This window comes from Ranitomeya variabilis, chromosome 1, assembly GCF_051348905.1.
Source record: "Ranitomeya variabilis isolate aRanVar5 chromosome 1, aRanVar5.hap1, whole genome shotgun sequence".
In the NCBI taxonomy this organism is placed as follows: Eukaryota; Metazoa; Chordata; class Amphibia; order Anura; family Dendrobatidae; genus Ranitomeya; species Ranitomeya variabilis.
The window spans coordinates 1,157,727,766-1,157,746,650 of record NC_135232.1 but is presented as its reverse complement, the minus strand read 5'-3'; the positions used below and the strand labels follow the sequence as shown (position 1 = coordinate 1,157,746,650).

General features: G+C 49.1%; 1 protein-coding gene across 2 annotated transcripts in view; it reads left to right on the top strand.

Annotated features, from left to right (window-relative positions):
- The window catches only part of LOC143793419 (uncharacterized), an 88,918-nt gene that overhangs the window by 7,915 nt on the left and 62,118 nt on the right, over positions 1–18,885 (top strand). For both annotated transcript variants that reach the window (XM_077280368.1, XM_077280369.1), the window contains exons 2-5: positions 47–385; positions 2,950–3,000; positions 3,181–3,300; positions 10,852–10,956. In XM_077280368.1, coding sequence (XP_077136483.1) covers positions 47–385; positions 2,950–3,000; positions 3,181–3,300; positions 10,852–10,956 — 615 coding nt within the window. The remainder of the gene's footprint in view (positions 1–46; positions 386–2,949; positions 3,001–3,180; positions 3,301–10,851; positions 10,957–18,885) is intronic.

Below are 18,885 nucleotides of genomic sequence, written 5' to 3'. Positions count from 1 at the left end.
TCTTATGTCATTATAATAGTTCCTCATCCTCTTCTTGTTTCTTCAGTTTCTCTCGCCCACTCAGGTCTTGTTACAGCTAAGGACCCCATATTGGTATATGGACAGCTGGGCTCCGACCTCATCCTTCGCGTTGTGGAGGCCTGTGAATATCACGGTTCCTATCGCTTTGACCTTCTACGTGACACAAAGATGATCGGGACGTATCACGATGGACTACAAGGACTAAATAATTATTCTGCTCGTCTGATGTATGACAGAGCGAACTGTACGATCACCTTGAAGAGTCTGAGTGCACAGGACGGGACCAGATTCAATGTGACACTGTTCTATGATGGAGACCAGAAGCCAAATCAACTCGACATAGCGTACCAGGTCATCATCCACGGTGAGTTCAGACCGGCCACAGATCGCACCATAGCGTGTATACAACTTATACCTCCCTGATATAAATTGGGTAATTCATATCAACAGTTAATGGAAACTAAAACCCTTAACTAGTTGTGTGCTGGATTCCAAATCTCCCCAAAAAATAATAACCGGCAGATCAAACTTGTGGGAATTTCATCATGGCAGCTCACGATGTGATCACTACAGTGTATGACCCCACATGCCTCTATGTATCCTGGCAGCATCTGGGCATGCTCCTGATGAGACAAGGGATGGCGCCCTTTTTACAGACCTGAATCATGGCAGCAGGAGTGTGAGGGTGTGGGGTGGCAGGGGTATCAAATTTTGGGGCATTGAATACCCCCGACTGCCCTGAGTGGTGCCGGCAATTACCTTTTCTTCTTGGATTGGGGTCATCTCAGCAACTATCACCAGCTCCAGTGCAGAATGCAGCAACTGAAAGGACAGAGGCCGAGCACTGCATATCTGTCTTGCTTTACTCTCCCATAGTTCTCTCCTCTTAGGCCACGTTCACATGTTCAGTATTTGGTCAGCATTTTACAACAGTATTTGATGTTAGAGCTAAGGTTATGTGATTAGGGCTGATGATTTTTGGCTATGATTATGAGACTAGGGCTAGGGCTAAGGTTATAGGGTTAAGGCTAGCATTATGAGTTTAAGGCTAGGGTTTTGGGACTAGGGCTATGGTTGAGTTACGGCTATGACAGTCAGTGTAGTTACCCATTCGATCTGAGATTACCTTGACGTTTTGGTGAATGGGCTCACAACGTTTGCAAATCTTGTGCTAAAAATCTCATGTGTTTGTTCATAAAGTTCATAAGCCAGTATGCTATTCATATTTCACATATTTCACATTTCCTTGTTTTTTAGCACAGATAAGTTTGGCCATTGATCTATTGTATATTTGACTTTTTTTGGCTACAAACTATTTATATATATATATATTGTTCGGTCAGTTGATCTATTTACTATGGTTATGGAGTTAGGGCTTTGGTTATGGGGTTAGGGCTTTGGTTATGGAGTTAGGGCTATGGTTATGGAGCTGGGCTATGGTTATGGGGTTAGGGCTTTGGTTATGCTTATGGAGTTAGGGCTAGGGCTAGGTCTAAGGTTATGGGGTTTGGGCTAGGGTTAGGTCTAAGGATATCTGGTTAGGGCTAGGAATATGGGGTTAGGGATAGGGTTAAGATTTTTTTTTTATAGGCTTCAGTTGGTCTCGAGCCATGGCAATTTGATGGATGAACGCTCTGTAGGAAGATCGATCTTGCGCAAGTCTAGACAGGTCTACCAGGTCTTCTGAGCCATTATCTTGATTGCATCCAGACAATGGCTTGCTGGTCTTCCTCTTTGCCTTGTTCCTTCTGTTCTTCTGCCCATGAGGTCCTTCTCCAGTGATTGCTCTCTTTGTATGATGTGTCCAAAGTAGGCAAGTCGTAGCTTGGGGATCCTTGCTTTGAGTGACATGTCTGGCTTGATTTGTTCCAAAATTGATTTGTTTGTTCTCCTTCCCATCCAAGGTATTGAGAACATCCCTCTCCAGCGCCACATTTCCAAGGTGTCGATTCTTCTTCTGTATTGTTTCTTTTTTGAAGTTAGGAATATAGTTAGCTTTATGGCAAGGTATTCGAATAGTTACATAAAGAGATAATTTTAATAAAAAATTATAACAATGTGCAACTATTTTATCTTCAAAATATTACGTCAGATTTCAGGAAAAAGCTGAAAAAATTAGAGGCTCAAAGGAAAAACTATAATCACATCAGTGTTTATAGAGAATGCAATGCATGAGCTTAGGGGACGAGGGGTTCAATACTGGACTTGTGGCACGGACTCAGGTAGCTCTAAGAGTCCACGGGTCAGGAGGCTCTTAGTCTGAATAATGTAGAAATAGATTTAGCACTCCAAGATAGATGCAAATAACGTAAAGGTGTTTAGTGCCTATCTCACCGCCGTGTCAGACTTTAGTAAGAAGGTTCCCCTGTTCTGACGAAGGCCATTCAACTGGCAGAAACCTCAAAAATATTGTTTAAACAGTGGATGAACCTGTACTAATAAAATACTCTTACGTTCTTTGCATCTATCTTTATCTATTTTTACATGCACGACACTGAGGACCAAAAAAATGTGACAGGCCCTCATGCCACCATAATGGAGTCCAAGAAATTGGTCAGACATGTGCACATCAGTAGCCACTGGGCGTCATTTGTCCGTGATGTGGTCATGTTATCACTATCAACTACACCATTGGATTCACAATCGCTTCCTAACTGGAGAGATCAGTGATTTGGGATTCATGTGTTGGCGGTTGAGTTCTCCCAGACTTGGTCGGGGGCTTCCAGTCAATTGTGAGGGAATGTTGTGGCCATGGCGACCTCAGGTGGTGAGGCCTAGTGGAAATGCTGATCCATAAGTGATCAAGGATCTCATGTGTGAGATAAAAGAAGCTGGAATCTTCTGCCGAGTCCTTGTAAGAGTTCAACCCCAATGTTGTCGCCATGCCAAATCCTTAATTCACTTGATGCCATTTTTGTCTTTTTTCAGATCCCACGGCATCTGGTCCATCAACACCAGCGATGAACCACACACAAGAGGGTTAGTGTAATCACTCACTACTAATGGGGTATGTCATAAGTGCATGTGTATAGGGGCCCCAAGTAAGTGAGGGCCCTGCTGTCACATTGTATACTGTGGTGACAAGATGGCAGAGCGTCACTATGAGAATTGTGTGTGATCTGCTCCGAACATCCTCTCATCTCAGCCTCTATATTTCAGATAGCACCTCCCGTAATGCGACGCAGGTCTCTGATGGCGCCCTCAGATTAATCTCCTTCTGCTTGTCGCTGGACTCTGTGGTGAACGCTGTACTTGGATTACTGCTCCTGATATGGCAAGGTTTGTAAATATAATATCGATAAAAAGAGGGTAGATGGGGAGAAGTCAGTGCAGCTCAAGCTTCACAAGCCCTAGTGATGTCATGGGGAGAATTCTGTGTACTCGCTCTGTACTGCAGGCTCTGACTACAGGCAGATTATACTGATAGAAATACGCTGCTGTGTACAATGTACGGATTTACAGTGGGGCAAAAAAGTATTTAGTCAGTCAGCAATAGTGCAAGTTCCACCACTTAAAAAGATGAGAGGCGTCTGTAATTTACATCATAGGTAGACCTCAACTATGGGAGACAAACTGAGAAAAAAAAATCCAGAAAATCACATTGTCTGTTTTTTTATCATTTTATTTGCATATTATGGTGGAAAATAAGTATTTGGTCAGAAACAAAATTTCATCTCAATACTTTGTAATATATCCTTTGTTGGCAATGACAGAGGTCAAACGTTTTCTGTAAGTCTTCACAAGGTTGCCACACACTGTTGTAGGTATGGTGTTTGATGGATGCAACTCAGTATTCTTTTTCCTCCAAACACGACAAGTTGTGTTTCTACCAAACAGTTCCAGTTTGGTTTCATCAGACCATAGGACATTCTCCCAAAACTCCTCTGGATCATCCAAATGCTCTCTAGCAAACTTCAGACGGGCCCGGACATGTACTGGCTTAAGCAGTGGGACACGTCTGGCACTGCAGGATCTGAGTCCATGGTGGCGTAGTGTGTTACTTATGGTAGGCCTTGTTACATTGGTCCCAGCTCTCTGCAGTTCATTCACTAGGTCCCCCCGCGTGGTTCTGGGATTTTTGCTCACCGTTCTTGTGATCATTCTGACCCCACGGGGTGGGATTTTGCGTGGAGCCCCAGATCGAGGGAGATTATCAGTGGTCTTGTATGTCTTCCATTTTCTAATTATTGCTCCCACTGTTGATTTCTTCACTCCAAGCTGGTTGGCTATTGCAGATTCAGTCTTCCCAGCCTGGTGCAGGGCTACAATTTTGTTTCTGGTGTCCTTTGACAGCTCTTTGGTCTTCACCATAGTGGAGTTTGGAGTCAGACTGTTTGAGGGTGTGCACAGGTGTCTTTTTATACTGATAACAAGTTTAAACAGGTGCCATTACTACAGGTAATGAGTGGAGGACAGAGGAGCCTCTCAAAGAAGAAGTTACAGGTCTGTGAGAGCCAGAAATCTTGATTGTTTTTTTCTGACCAAATACTTATTTTCCACCATAATATGCAAATAAAATGATAAAAAAAACAGACAATGTGATTTTCTGGATTTTTTTTTCTCAGTTTGTCTCCCATAGTTGAGGTCTACCTATGATGTAAATTACAGACGCCTCTCATCTTTTTAAGTGGTGGAACTTGCACTATTGCTGACTGACTAAATACTTTTTTGCCCCACTGTATATTCTACAGGGAGAATAAGACTTTTTTATCCTACAAATTTTCTAAAAAATAATCATGAAAAACACTTGATAATGAAGAAAATGTCATTTTATTGCATTTTAAAAAAATACTAAATATCACAAATGAGCAAATAACACGGACATGTTTGTGTCCCTGTAATCATAACAACCTACACTTCACAGCGATCAGATTATTCACGAGGATCGGATGTGAATGGTGTGATTGATATTTTTTTCTCTATTAAACCCATAAAAAATGTAATAAAACTGTGATGCTGAGGTCGTGTTCACACATAGCGTAAATGCTGCATTTTTACTGCTGCTTTTTTTCAGGTGTTTGCAGGTGTCCGCACCAGACGACGCAATAACAATCTGCTCTGATTATTCTGTTTGCTGCTTTTTTCTCCCTTTGTTTGATGCGATTTGGGGACAGTAATGAAGCAGAGTTTTTAATGCTTTTTAATAGTACAGAAAATATTTGATTCTGCACTTCAAAATGCAACGGCGGTTTTCTTTTTCATCCGTTTTTGTTTACACTGTGTTCACACAGAAATGCTGCTTATTTTCTGCTGCTTTTTTAGCATAAAAATTCTGCTGTGTTTAACTGTCTAAGCAAAGTGGATGTGATCTCATGAAAATTGCGCCCTCTGTGGTCTAAAGACAACACTGACCTGCGCCCCCTGTGGTCTAAAGACGCCACTGAACTGCGCCCCCTGTGGTCTAAAGACGCCACTGAACTGCGCCCTCTGTGGTCTAAAGACGCCACTGACCTGCGCCTCTGTGGTCTAAAGACACCACTGACCTGCACCCCCTGTGGTCTAAAGACGCCACTGAACTGCGCCCCCTGTGGTATAAAGACACCACTGACCTGCGCCCCCTGTGGTCTAAAGACACCACTGACCTGCACCCCCTGTGGTCTAAAGACGCCACTGAACTGCGCCCCTGTGGTCTAAAGACACCACTGACCTGCGCCCCCTGTGGTCTAAAGACACCACTGACCTGCGCCCCTGTGGTTTAAAGACGCCACTGACCTGCGCCCCCTGTGGTTTAAAGACACCACTGAACTGCGCCCCCTGTGGTCTAAAGACACCACTGACCTGCGCCCCCTGTGGTTTAAAGACACCACTGACCTGCGCCCCCTGTGGTCTAAAGACGCCACTGAACTGCGCCCCCTGTGGTCTAAAGACGCCACTGACCTGCGCCCCTGTGGTCTAAAGACACCACTGACCTGCGCCCCCTGTGGTCTAAAAACACCACTGACCTGCGCCCCCTGTGGTTTAAAGACACCACTGACCCGCGCCCCCTGTGGTCTAATGACACCACTGACCTGCGCCCCCTGTGGTCTAATGACACCACTGACCCGCGCCCCCTGTGGTCTAAAGACACCACAGACCCGCGCCCCCTGTGGTCTAATGACACCACTGACCTGCGCCCCCTGTGGTCTAATGACACCACTGACCTGCGCCCCCTGTTGTCTAAAGACACCACTGACCTGCGTCCCCTGTGGTCTAAGGACACCACTGACCTGCGTCCCCTGTTGTTTAAAGACGTGACTGACCTGCGCCCCCTGTGGTCTAGAGACACCACTGACCTGCGCCCCTGTGGTCTAAAGACACCACTGAACTGCGCCCCCTGTGGTCTAATGACACCACTGACCTGCGCCCCTGTGGTCTAAAGATACCACTGACCTGCGCCCCCTGAGGTCTAAAGACACCACTGACCTGCGCCCCTGTGGTCTAAAGACACCACTGACCTGCGCCCTCTGTGGTCTAAAGACACCACTGACCTGCGCCCCCTGTGGTCTAATGACACCACTGACCTGCGCCCCTGTGGTCTAAAGACACCACTGACCTGCGCCCTCTGTGGTCTAATGACACCACTGACCTGCGCCCCTGTGGTCTAAAGACACCACTGACCTGCGCCCTCTGTGGTCTAAAGACACCACTGACCTGCGCCCCCTGTGGTCTAAAGACACCACTGAACTGCGCCCCCTGTGATCTAATGACACCTCTGACCTGCTCCCCTGTGGTCTAATGACACCACTGACCTGCGCCCCCTGTTGTCTAAAGACACCACTGACCTGCGCCCTCTGTGGTCTAATGACACCACTGACCTGCGCCCCTGTGGTCTAAAGACACCACTGACCTGCGCCCTCTGTGGTCTAAAGACACCACTGACCTGCGCCCCCTGTGGTCTAATGACACCATTGACCTGCGCCCCTGTGGTCTAAAGACACCACTGACCTGCGCCCTCTGTGGTCTAATGACACCACTGACCTGCGCCCCTGTGGTCTAAAGACACCACTGACCTGCGCCCTCTGTGGTCTAAAGACACCACTGACCTGCGCCCCCTGTGGTCTAAAGACACCACTGAACTGCGCCCCCTGTGATCTAATGACACCTCTGACCTGCTCCCCTGTGGTCTAATGACACGACTGAACTGCGCCCCCTGTGGTCTAAAGACGCCACTGACCTGCACCCCCTGTGGTCTAAAGACACCACTGACCTGCGCCCCCAGTGGTCTAAAGACGCCACTGAACTGCGCCTCCTGTGGTCTAATGACAACACTGACCTGCGCCCCCTGTGGTCTAATGACATCACTGACCTGCGCCCCCTGTGGTCTAATGGCATCACTCAACTGCACCCCCTGTGGTCTAAAGACACCACTGAACTGCGCCCCCTGTGGTCTAAAGACACCACTGAACTGCGCCCCCTGTGGTCTAATGACACCACTGACCTGCGCCCCCTGTGGTCTAAAGACACCACTGACCTGCGCCCCCTGTGGTCTAATGACACCACTGAACTGCGCCCCCTGTGGTCTAAAGACGCCACTGACCTGCACCCCCTGTGGTCTAAAGGCACCACTGACCTGTGCCCCCTGTGGTCTAAAGACATCACTGACCTGTGCCCTCTGTGGTCTAATGACACCACTGAACTGCGCCCGCTGTGGTCTAATGACCCCACTGACCTGCGCCCCCTGTGGTCTAATGACACCACTGAACTGCGCCCCCTGTGGTCTAAAGACACCACTGAACTGCGCCCCCTGTGGTCTAAAGACACCACTGACCTGAGCCCCCTGTGGTCTAATGACACAACTGACCTGAGCCCCCTGTGGTCTAATGACACCACTGAACTGCGCCCCCTGTGGTCTAATGACATCACTGACCTGCGCCCCCTGTGGTCTAATGACACCACTGAACTGCGCCCCCTGTGGTCTAAAGACGCCACTGAACTGTGCCCCCTGTGGCCCAAAGACGCCACTGACCTTTGCGGTTTTGGTGCTTTTTTTTTTCTCCCTTGTCTTCTATGTGGAGCCTAAAAAAACGCAGGTAAAAAACTCCAGATACTTTATTAAGAAAAGAATCAAAGCTTTTTTGTATATAAAAACACATTAATTATGAGGCTTCACATCTGCACCCAAAACGCATTAAGAAAATTGTTATTGTGTAGTTTGGTGCGGATCCTGCAGAAAACAAAAAACTCAGTATTTCCCACTCCCCTCTGTCAACTCCTCCTATCAGGAGAGAAAGAAATGGTAAATGGGTGTGTATTGGTTAGTGGCCAGGGGAGTGACCAAAATGGCCCGCGGCGCATTATCTGTCCTTCTTTTTGTTCTTTGAAAGTTGGGAGGTCTGATCATCTAACTCGCTTAGGAAAGTTTTACCTCAGACATCGTGCTCCTCCATTATCTACGTCATGTTCCAGCCTCAGTCGCTGCCCGTCTTCACACTGCAGACATGGCTGACATCTCATATAGTGATGGCGTTATACCCCACATGTGATGTCTGCAGCTCCTCATAGTCTCATAGTATGATGGTGACTGTGGGATTGTGTGATAGGAGGAGCAGAATAAGGACAGTCATTTTACTCTGTTCAGGCTGGAAAAGCATGGAGGACACGTATTAGGGCGCAGACAGATGGCCGTATAACTCGCAACGCAATCCTCATACTGGCCGTCGGCTCTCCTGACCTGAGCGTGACCGCTGCATAGAAATACATCACACTGTCATGCTCACAGAAGCACTGACTCTCTCCTGCCTCGCAGATGCACTGACTCTCTCCTGCCTCACAGATGCACTGACGTTCTCCTGCCTCACAGATGCACTGACGTTCTCCTGCCTCACAGATGCACTGACTCTCTCCTGCCTCACAGATGCACTGACTCTCTCCTGCCCCGCAGACTCATTGACTCTCTCCTGCCTCACAGATGCACTGACTCTCTCCTGTCTCACAGACACACTGACTCTCTCCTGCCTCACAGACGCACTGACTCTCTCCTGCCCCGCAGACGCATTGACTCTCTCCTGCCCCGTAGATGCACTGACTCTCTCCTGCCCCAAAGACTCAATGACTCTCTCCTGCCTCCCAGACTTTGTCCTGCCTCACAGATGCACTGACTCTCTCCTGCCTCACAGACGCACTGACTCTCTCCTGCCTCACAGACGCACTGACTCTCTCCTGCCTCACAGACGCACTGACTCTCTCCTGCCTGACAGAAGCACTGACTTTCTCCTGCCTAACAGAAGCACTGACGCTCTCCTGCCTCGCAGATGCACTGACTCTCTCCTGCCTCACAGGCTCACTGACTCTCTCCTGCCTCACAGATGCACTGACTTTCTCCTGTCTCACAAAAGCACTGACACTCTCCTGCCTCGCAGATGCACTGACTCTCCTGCTTCGCAGACGCACTGACTCTCCTGCTTCGCAGACGCACTGACTCTCCTGCTTCGCAGACGCACTGACTCTCCTGCTTCGCAGACGCACTGACTCTCCTGCTTCGCAGACGCACTGACTCTCCTGCTTCGCAGATGCACTGACTCTCCTGCTTCGCAGACGCACTGACTCTCCTGCTTCGCAGGCGCACTGACTCTCCTGCTTCGCAGACGCACTGACTCTCCTGCTTCGCAGATGCACTGACACTCTCCTGCCTCAAAGATGCTCTGACTCTCTCCTGCCTCACAGACGCGCTGATTCTCTCCTGCCTCATGATGCAGTGACTCTGCTATATCTCCCTATCAATTAAATATGTATTATTATTATCATTTTCCACTCTGTGACCTTTTTTACTGCTGCACTGTCACACACACTATCTGTGCAATTTCTTCAGTCTCTTATGGCTTTCTCTTCCTATTACTAAGCTGTAAGCTCTGATATCATGTCACTGTCCAGATTCACACCAAAATGTCTGCTGCTTTCCCTGCCTCTGCTTTTACACAGACTATTATAGTCTCTCTGGATGAGTTGTGATACACTATGTGATCTGATGGCTGCAAAGCTTTATACAAAACCCTGGCCACTTATGAAGTCATGGGATTCTTCTCTGACTGTTGGAATCTTCTGAAGTGTGTAAAACAGCAGAGAACAACTTGGGCAATATGCGAAAAGCGAGTTGCAAATTATTCACATTTTCCAGTGTTAGCAAATGTAAAGAATTTTGGCTACAGCACCAAGACACAACATGGTTCTTCCATTGGTCTCTACTTTCTGACCCCTCTCGACACGCAGAAAATAAGTGCTCAGCTGATCACCTACCTTAGCCAGTGATTGTCTTCCGCAGTCACATGTCCCTGGGCCAGGACGCCATCTCTGCAGCTGGAAATGGAGACTGATGGTGGAGCAGGAGCATCAGAGCAGGGGTGGCTGGACAGGAGTGGCAGGGCAGGTGTGGCTAGACAGGAGTGGCTGGACAGGAACGGCAGGGCAGGGGTGGCAGGTCAGGAGCAGTAGGACAGGAGTGGCAGGGCAGGGGGGTGGCTAGACAGGAGTGGCTGGACAGGAGCGGCAGGGCAGGGGTGGCAGGACAGGAGCGGCAGGACAGGAACGGCAGGCGGTGTCAGTGTTGCTGACATTTTAAGCCTTTTTTAGAGAACAAAAATTAAGCAGACATCTAATTTAATTTTTCTATTCAATCTGGATTTCAAGTTTGTACTGACAAACTTTGTGTCTGTGGCCCTATGATGGACAATGTGGATTTCTTGTTTGTGGGTGGACTTGAAGAAATGGTTATACAGTAAATGATGCCTGGTGTTGTACAGTCACTGACCGCCGTCCCATCACCGTAGACATAGTCGCTCTTGATGATTCTCGGGGCACTACAGATCCATATGTTGGAACTTTCCTCTCACATAGTATATGTTTTTATATGACTAGGATCCCGCTACAAGCTGGATGATCGGAGAGTGAATGTCGCTAGTAAGTTTAATTACATCATCACAGTCGGAACTGAGATCTGCAGCATTGGCATCATGCTCAACGGTAAGAACATATGGCGGTGTAATATATCACTGATATCAGTCACTCTGTGCTTCATGCTGGAGATTTTATTTCTTGTCAATCTGGATGTTATCTTAGTGGCTTCTTTATGTGCTCCCAACATTTTGTTGGAGAATCAAATGATCCATCACATTACCTAATCCACCATATACAGTATACTGCACTGTGGGTGCATTAAGCACCATATATACTGCACTATACAGTGAACAACCACCATTTATACCTCACACTATACAGCTGAGCCAGTACTGAGCAGCTGATATAGGTGGAGCCAGTGCTGAGCAGCTGATGTAGGAGGAGCCAGTGCTGAGGAGACAGTGCTGAGGAGCTGATGTAGGAGGAACCAGTGCTGAGGAGCTGATGTAGAAGGAGCCAGTGCTGAGGAGCTGATGTAGGAGGAGCGAATGCTGAGGAGCTGATGTAGGAGGAGCGAGTGCTGAGGACCTAATATAGGTGGAGCTAGTGCTGAGGAGCTGATGTAGGAGGAGCCAGTGCTGAGGACCTGATGTAGGAGGAGCCAGTGCTGAGGAGCTGATGTAGGTGGAGCCAGTGGTGAGGACCTGATGAGGAGCTGATGGGGCCAAACCCTCTCTACAGTAATTAGCATAAGGCCAGTGTAATACCTAACGTATAAAAATACGGTCCATTTTTTACGTCAGAGATGTGCAGAAATGATTATTAACAGTGATCGAAATGTTATCCGTATTCAATACGAGGATGCGATTTTTTTCTGTAAATCGTATGGCTTACGTATCTCGATGACTTGCAAAATGGACATATAATGGATTCATGGGCTCAAAGATTCATGAAAACATATATATATATATATATATATATATATATATATATATATATCTCAGAATTGAACCAGAAGGGAACTGAAGGTAACTGGCCAGTCACTGTAAACAATGTTTCTGTTTGTTTTCACTTTCATCCCTATAATCCTTCACTTTCTTTTAACTTCCCTGATCCCTACACCTAGTAGGGAACTGTTCATCTCTTCCTCAATCCTCCCCACCCATCCATCTCACCTCCTCCTCAGAGCTGTTCCTCAACATACAATCTTCTGTCTCCAAGCACAGACAGCCCCCTCATGCCCTCTCCTGCTCCCACCTGCTAACACTATCTCTGCTCCTTCTCACTGCTGGTGATATCTCGCCAAATCCTGGTCCTCCTCACCAGATCCCCACAGTCATTTCTACCTCCCATCCACGCTCTATCACAAACCTCTCTAACCTTATACCCATTTGCCCAGCCCCCACTTCCCCAATCCCACTAACAGAAGCTCTATGGAACACTCGCTCTGTCTGCAACAAGCTTTCCTACATCCATGATCTTTTTGTTACTACCAAACTTTCCTTCCTCGCCATCACCGAAACCTGGCTCACCCCTTCAGACACAGCCTCTCCTGCTGCACTCTCTTACGGTGGCTTCCACCTTTCTCACACACCCCGCCCCAGCAGCAAACATGGCGGAGGAGTTGGTTTTCTCCTGTCAGATAACTGCTCCTTCACCCCAATCCCACTACCACCCTCTGTTACCCTCCCTTCCTTTGAGGTGCACTCTGTGCACATTTACTCCCCCTCCAACCTCCAACTGGCTGTCATTCACCGCCCCCCCAGGGCTAGCCAGTAGCCACCACCTTCTTTGACCATTTCACCACCTGGCTACTTAATTTCCTTTCCGCGGATATCCACACTATCATCATGGGTGACTTCAACATCCCCATTGACACTTCCCTCTCAGCTGCCAGTAAACGTCTATCTCTCACTTCCTCCTTCGGCCTCACTCAATGGTCTTCTGCAGCCACCCACAAAGATGGCCACACACTGGACCTCATCTTCACCAGCCTCTGTTCCCTATCTAACCTCTCTAACTCACCTCTTCCTCTTTCTGACCACAACCTTCTCACATTCTCTTCCCTCTACACTCCATGTCTACAATCCCCACCCCACAAACTTTCACACCCTCGCAGAAATCTTAAACACCTTGACCTAAACTCATTCTCTGAATCCCTCCTCCCTCTCACAGATATAAGTTCCTTACACAATGCGGATGACGCTGCCTCTCTATATAACACCACAATAGCTGTAGCTTTGGAATCTGCTGCCCCACTTACACATACTAAAGCTCGCAAAATCAACAGAAAGCCCTGGCACACCAGCCTGACCAAAGAACTGAGGCGAGCTTCCAGGGCTGCTGAGCGCAGATGGAAAAGATCCCACTCCAATGAGCACTTCGTCGCATTCAAACAGTCCCTCACTATTTTCAAGACCACACTCGCCACAGCAAAACAAACCTACTTCTTATCTCTCATATCCTCCTTGTCTCACAACCCTAAACAGTTATTCAACACCTTCAATTCTCTCCTCCGTCCTCCAGCACCTCCTCCCTCCCCACTTATCTCAGCTGAAGACTTTGCCTCATTTTTCAAGCAGAAGTGCAGCGCCCCAGAGTCCTGGTCGTTGCAGTACTGTGGCTCCGCCACTATGGGGAGCTATGGTACGTCTGATTGCACTAAAGGAGTTTCTCTGACCAGGTAACACCTCACTACATTTCACACTCCGGCCACCAGGGGGGGTGGTCCTATCTAATAGTCCACTCCTCACACTCTGGTAAAACTGGGGGTTGGACAGAAAGACAGGGAGAAGTAGCTGGGAAGAGCTAGTGAGAGGACCTGTCAGGGATGGGATCCTGGCAGACTCCTAATAGCGGAACAAACCAGTGCACAACGGGAATACAGTAAGGAGGAATTGGGACCAGAAGGAGTCGTGCTGCTAGACCGAGGCAACATCCTTCTGAGGCGCAAACAGTCGGTGGCCGGAACGCCGAGCAAAGTAAGAGACTTTAAGTATTACTTCAAACCACGGCAGGACAGCCAATTACAGGTTGGCTGTCTCACTTAACACCTAAGCAGACAACGGAGGCAGCTGCGGGAGAGGGGCAACTCTAGGGTCCCGGAAGAACTCCAGGCCTACCCCGTCATACGGGTGCGTCCTACCATATCACCTGGAGGACGGAGAGAGAACGAACAGTAGAGACAGACAGAACAGTTGTGAGGACTATCCCGGGAGCTCAGCAGGGAAGAACTACAACACCCAGCGCTAGAAGGTAGACACTGATTCCCACCTGTGAAGAGAACTCCTGATGTGCCTTCAGACCGGCCGGTCTCTGACAACCCAGTTAACAGCGCTCTGGACTGAGGTCTCCAAAACCTTCAGTAAAGAGGTAAAGAGACTGCAACCTGGTGTCCTCGTTATTTACCGCGACTTGCACCCCACGACTGCACCATTATCCACACTTATTGCACTGGACATCCCCCACTGACGGACAGGGCCACGGACCGGGTCTAGCCATCGTGACAACCCCAGAACAGAGACTTTCAGAGACCCGGCGCCGGGTACCCCTCGGCCCTGCGGCGGTGTGGGGGCGCTCCAAACTTGGCGTCACGAACAAGATCTACTTAAGCCTGAAGAATCGGGTCATGTGTGCCTTGGAACTGTGATTTATTGTGCTTGAACTGTACTTTATTGAAAAGACTGTGTATTGCCATTTACCGCCAAAATTCGCCATTGCCGCGCACGGAGGGAGGAGCCTTAGCTACGTGGGCGGAATCAGCCAAAAGAAGCGCGGAACGGAAAGCGCGGTAAGGCGCCAAACCCGGAAGAGGAACTCCGACCTCCAGCAGGTTAGTGGGAGGAAGGGACAGCCATGTCTGAGTCGGGAGGAGAGGAGGTGGCGGTCGCAGCCGCAGACGCAGAGGCAGCTCCGGTCCCCGCAGCGGACGAAGCCGCGGCCCTAATACCACCACCGGTAGCCGCAGAACTCGCTGTTTCCCCCAGCCAGCCGGACACTACCGCTAACACAAAAGCCATAATGCCCTTCTCTATGGCGTACCTGCCCGGAGTGGCCTGGCTTCCGCAATACTCTGGGGAGTCGCATACATTCACTGACTTTAAGGAAGGGCTCTGCAGCCTGCTCGAGTTCTATCCCCTGACAGAGCCTCAGAAGGTTCATATGATAACCGGCCAACTCTTTGGGGCGGCTCTGAGAGAATTGAAGTCCTGGCCCGCCGAGGATAAAGGAACTGCGCAACAGATTTTTGCAAAGCTTAAAGCCACCTTTGATACTCGCACTGCTACAGAAATTAAATTGACTTTCTATGGATGCAAACAGAGACCGCAGGATAGCTTACGGGACTATGCCCTTAATCTCCAGGAAGCGATGCGGGCCATTAAGCAGAGTGACCCCGGCAGCATGCAGGATGAGGATAAACTTCTGAAGGAACGGTTCATTGAGGGGCTCCTGTGCAGTCACCAGCGGGGCCAATTGCACTTCCTGGCCATGCAAAATCCAGACTTGACTTTTGCGCAATTCAAAGATAAAGCTATCCAGGCATTGCAGGAGCGCCAGCCCAGCCGCACAATACCACCCAGGCGCCCCGCTCTCACATACCACCAGGAGGTGGCATCGGACGCCCCAGTTGCCGCGGAGGTCGACGCCCAGAGCTTCGAGGACGACTCCCCTGCAGGACTCCGTCTTCAGATGCAAGAGCTAACCAAGAGCGTTGCTGCCCTGGCCCGGACGGTGCAGTCCCTACAGGAGGCCCCCAAAGAGAAGATCCAGTTGGCTTCCAGCCCGGAGGATGTCCCTTGGATGCGACAGAGGAGGACTCCGCCGACCAGAAGCCGGCCTGACGATCGCTTCCACCAGGATGGACGACCCATCTGCCGCCGCTGTCAACAGGTGGGCCACCTTGCAAGGTACTGTCCTTTAAACGAGCAACCCCTGGGGCAAAGGGCCAACCCCCAGGAGTAGGACGAACCGGCCCGCAGCATTGGAGAACCAAGTACGTTGGGGGACGGCCAGTTCTCCCCGTCGTGGTTGATGGGATCCCCTTGAACGCTTTGCTGGACACTGGTTCTCAGGTGACGACTATACCTTACGTGCTTTACAAACGGTATTGGGAGGACACTGATATTACCCGTGGCCCTGACGGTGATTTCACCATAATTGCCAGTAATGGTCAGCCGTTGCCACAAGTGGGGTATAAGGAGGTCACCATCAAGGTGGGACGGGTGGAATTGAAAGCCCAAGGGATTGTGATTGTTGATATTGATCGTCGAGAATGTAATCCCATGATGACTCTTGGTACTAATGTTATAGAAAATTGTCTTGCAGAAGTTATTGTTTTGTTGCAACAGGTGGCAGAAACCGCTGGCCACAATGAGCAACGTGCCCTGCAGAAGGAAATCAGAGCTCTGATGCAGAGACAGCAGGTAGAGCTGACTGGTGGTGAGATTGGTCGTGTCACTGTGAGTGATTCAAACCCCATCGCGATACCCCCTAGGAGTGAGATGTTAATATGGTGTCGGGCAGCCATAGGCCTCAGGGGTAAGAACTACCAGGCCTTGGTAGAACCCGTATATTCAGACAATAGGCCTACTGTTCTGACAGCCCGGGGGGTGGTCGACGTCCGCCAGGGGAGAGTGCCCGTACGTGTCCTCAATTGTGGGGAGGAAGAGGTTCACCTCACCAAGTATACCACACTCGCCAAACTGTTCACTGTCAATAATAATGTGATACAGACACCTGAACCCTTGGTCCCGTCAAACGTGGCGGAGAACAAAGGTTCTGCGGAGCCCTCGAAAGACTGGTGTCGAGAATTGCATGTGGGCACTGACTCTACCCCATCCCATCAAAAACAGGGGGCTTACAGGGTGGTACACGAGTACGAGCAGGTATTCAGCAAACACCCCTTAGATTTTGGGCAGGTGAAAGGGATCCAACATCATATCCCCACGGGAGATCACCGACCCATAAAAGAGAGATATCGCCCTGTACCCCCAGCTCATTACCAGTGTGCCAAGGACATGTTGCGGGAAATGAAGGAGGCTGGGGTGGTGAGAGACAGCTGTAGCCCCTGGGCAGCCCCGTTAGTCCTTGTTAAAAAGAAAGATGGTACAATGAGGATGTGTGTTGATTACAGGCAATTGAATCGCATTACACATAAGGACGCATACCCACTGCCCAGGATAGAGGAGTCTCTGGCTGCCTTAAAATCTGCTAACTACTTCTCTACCTTAGATCTCACTAGTGGGTACTGTGTCATGATCTCAATGGCAAGAGAACATAGCATAAGCATATATAGGAACTAGCTCTTGGAAGATGGGAACTGAGCTGACCATGAACTAAACCTAACGCACAACTAGCAGTGGCCGGGTAGCATGCCTACGTTGATTCTAGATGCCCAGCCCAGCCGGAGGACTAAATAAAGCTAGCAGAGGAAAATATTAGTCCTAGCTCACCTCTAGAGAAATACCCCGAAAGGAGACAGAGGCCCCCCACATGTATTGGCGGTGAGTTGAGATGAAATAACAAACGTAGTATGAAAATAGGTTTAGCAAATTTGAGGTCCACTTACTACATAGCAGAAGACAGAAAGGACACTTTCATGGTCAGCTGAAAACCCTATCAAAAAACACCATCCAGAAATTACTTTAAAACTCTGGCATTAACTCATAACACCAGAGTGGCAATTCCCGTTCACAAGAGCTTTCCAGACACAGTAACGAAACTACAGCTGTGAACTGGAACAAAATGCAAAAACAAACATGGACAAGAGTCCAACTTATCTAGTAGTTGTCTAGGAGCAGGAACAAGCACAGAGAGGCTTCTGATAACATTGTTGACCGGCAAGTAACTAACAGAGCAGCAAGGTTATATAGCGACTCCCACATCTTGATGGGAACAGGTGAACAGAGAAGATGAAGACACCAGTTCAATTCCACCAGTAGCCACCGGGGGAGCCCAGAATCCAAATTCACAACAGTACCCCCCCCTCAAGGAGGGGGCACCGAACCCTCACCAGAACCACCAGGGCGATCAGGATGGGCCCTATGAAAGGCACGAACCAGATCGGAGGCATGAACATCAGATGCATTCACCCAAGAATTATCCTCCTGGCCGTATCCCTTCCACTTGACCAGATACTGGAGTCTCCGTCTGGAAACACGAGAGTCCAAAATTTTCTCCACAACGTACTCCAACTCACCCTCAACCAACACCGGAGCAGGAGGCTCAACGGAAGGCACAACCGGTACCTCATACCTGCGCAATAATGACCGATGAAAAACGTTATGAATAGAAAAGGATGCAGGGAGGTCCAAACGGAAGGAAACAGGGTTAAGAATCTCCAATATCTTATACGGGCCGATAAACCGAGGCTTAAACTTAGGAGAAGAGACCCTCATAGGGACAAAACGAGAAGACAACCACACCAAATCCCCAACAGAAAGCCGAGGACCAACACGACGGTGGCGGTTGGCAAAAAGCTGAGTCTTCTCCTGGGACAACCTCAAATTGTCCACCACCTGCCCCCAGATCTGATGCAATCTCTCCACCACAGCATCCACTCCAGGACAATCCGAAGATTCCACCTGACCAGAGGAAAATCGAGGATGAAACCCCGAATTACAGAAAAACGGGGACACCAAAGTGGCAGAGCTGGCCCGATTATTGAGAGCGAACTCCGCCAATGGCAAAAAAGCAACCCAATCATCCTGGTCAGCAGACACAAAACACCTCAGATATGTCTCCAGGGTCTGATTAATCCGCTCGGTCTGGCCATTCGTCTGAGGATGGAAAGCGGACGAAAAAGATAAATCTATGCCCATCCTAGCACAGAATGCCCGCCAAAATCTAGACACGAATTGGGTCCCTCTGTCAGAAACGATATTCTCAGGAATACCATGCAAACGAACAACATTTTGAAAAAACAGAGGAACCAACTCGGAAGAAGAAGGTAACTTGGGCAGAGGAACCAAATGGACCATCTTAGAAAAACGGTCACACACCACCCAGATGACAGACATCTTCTGAGAAACAGGCAGATCTGAAATAAAATCCATC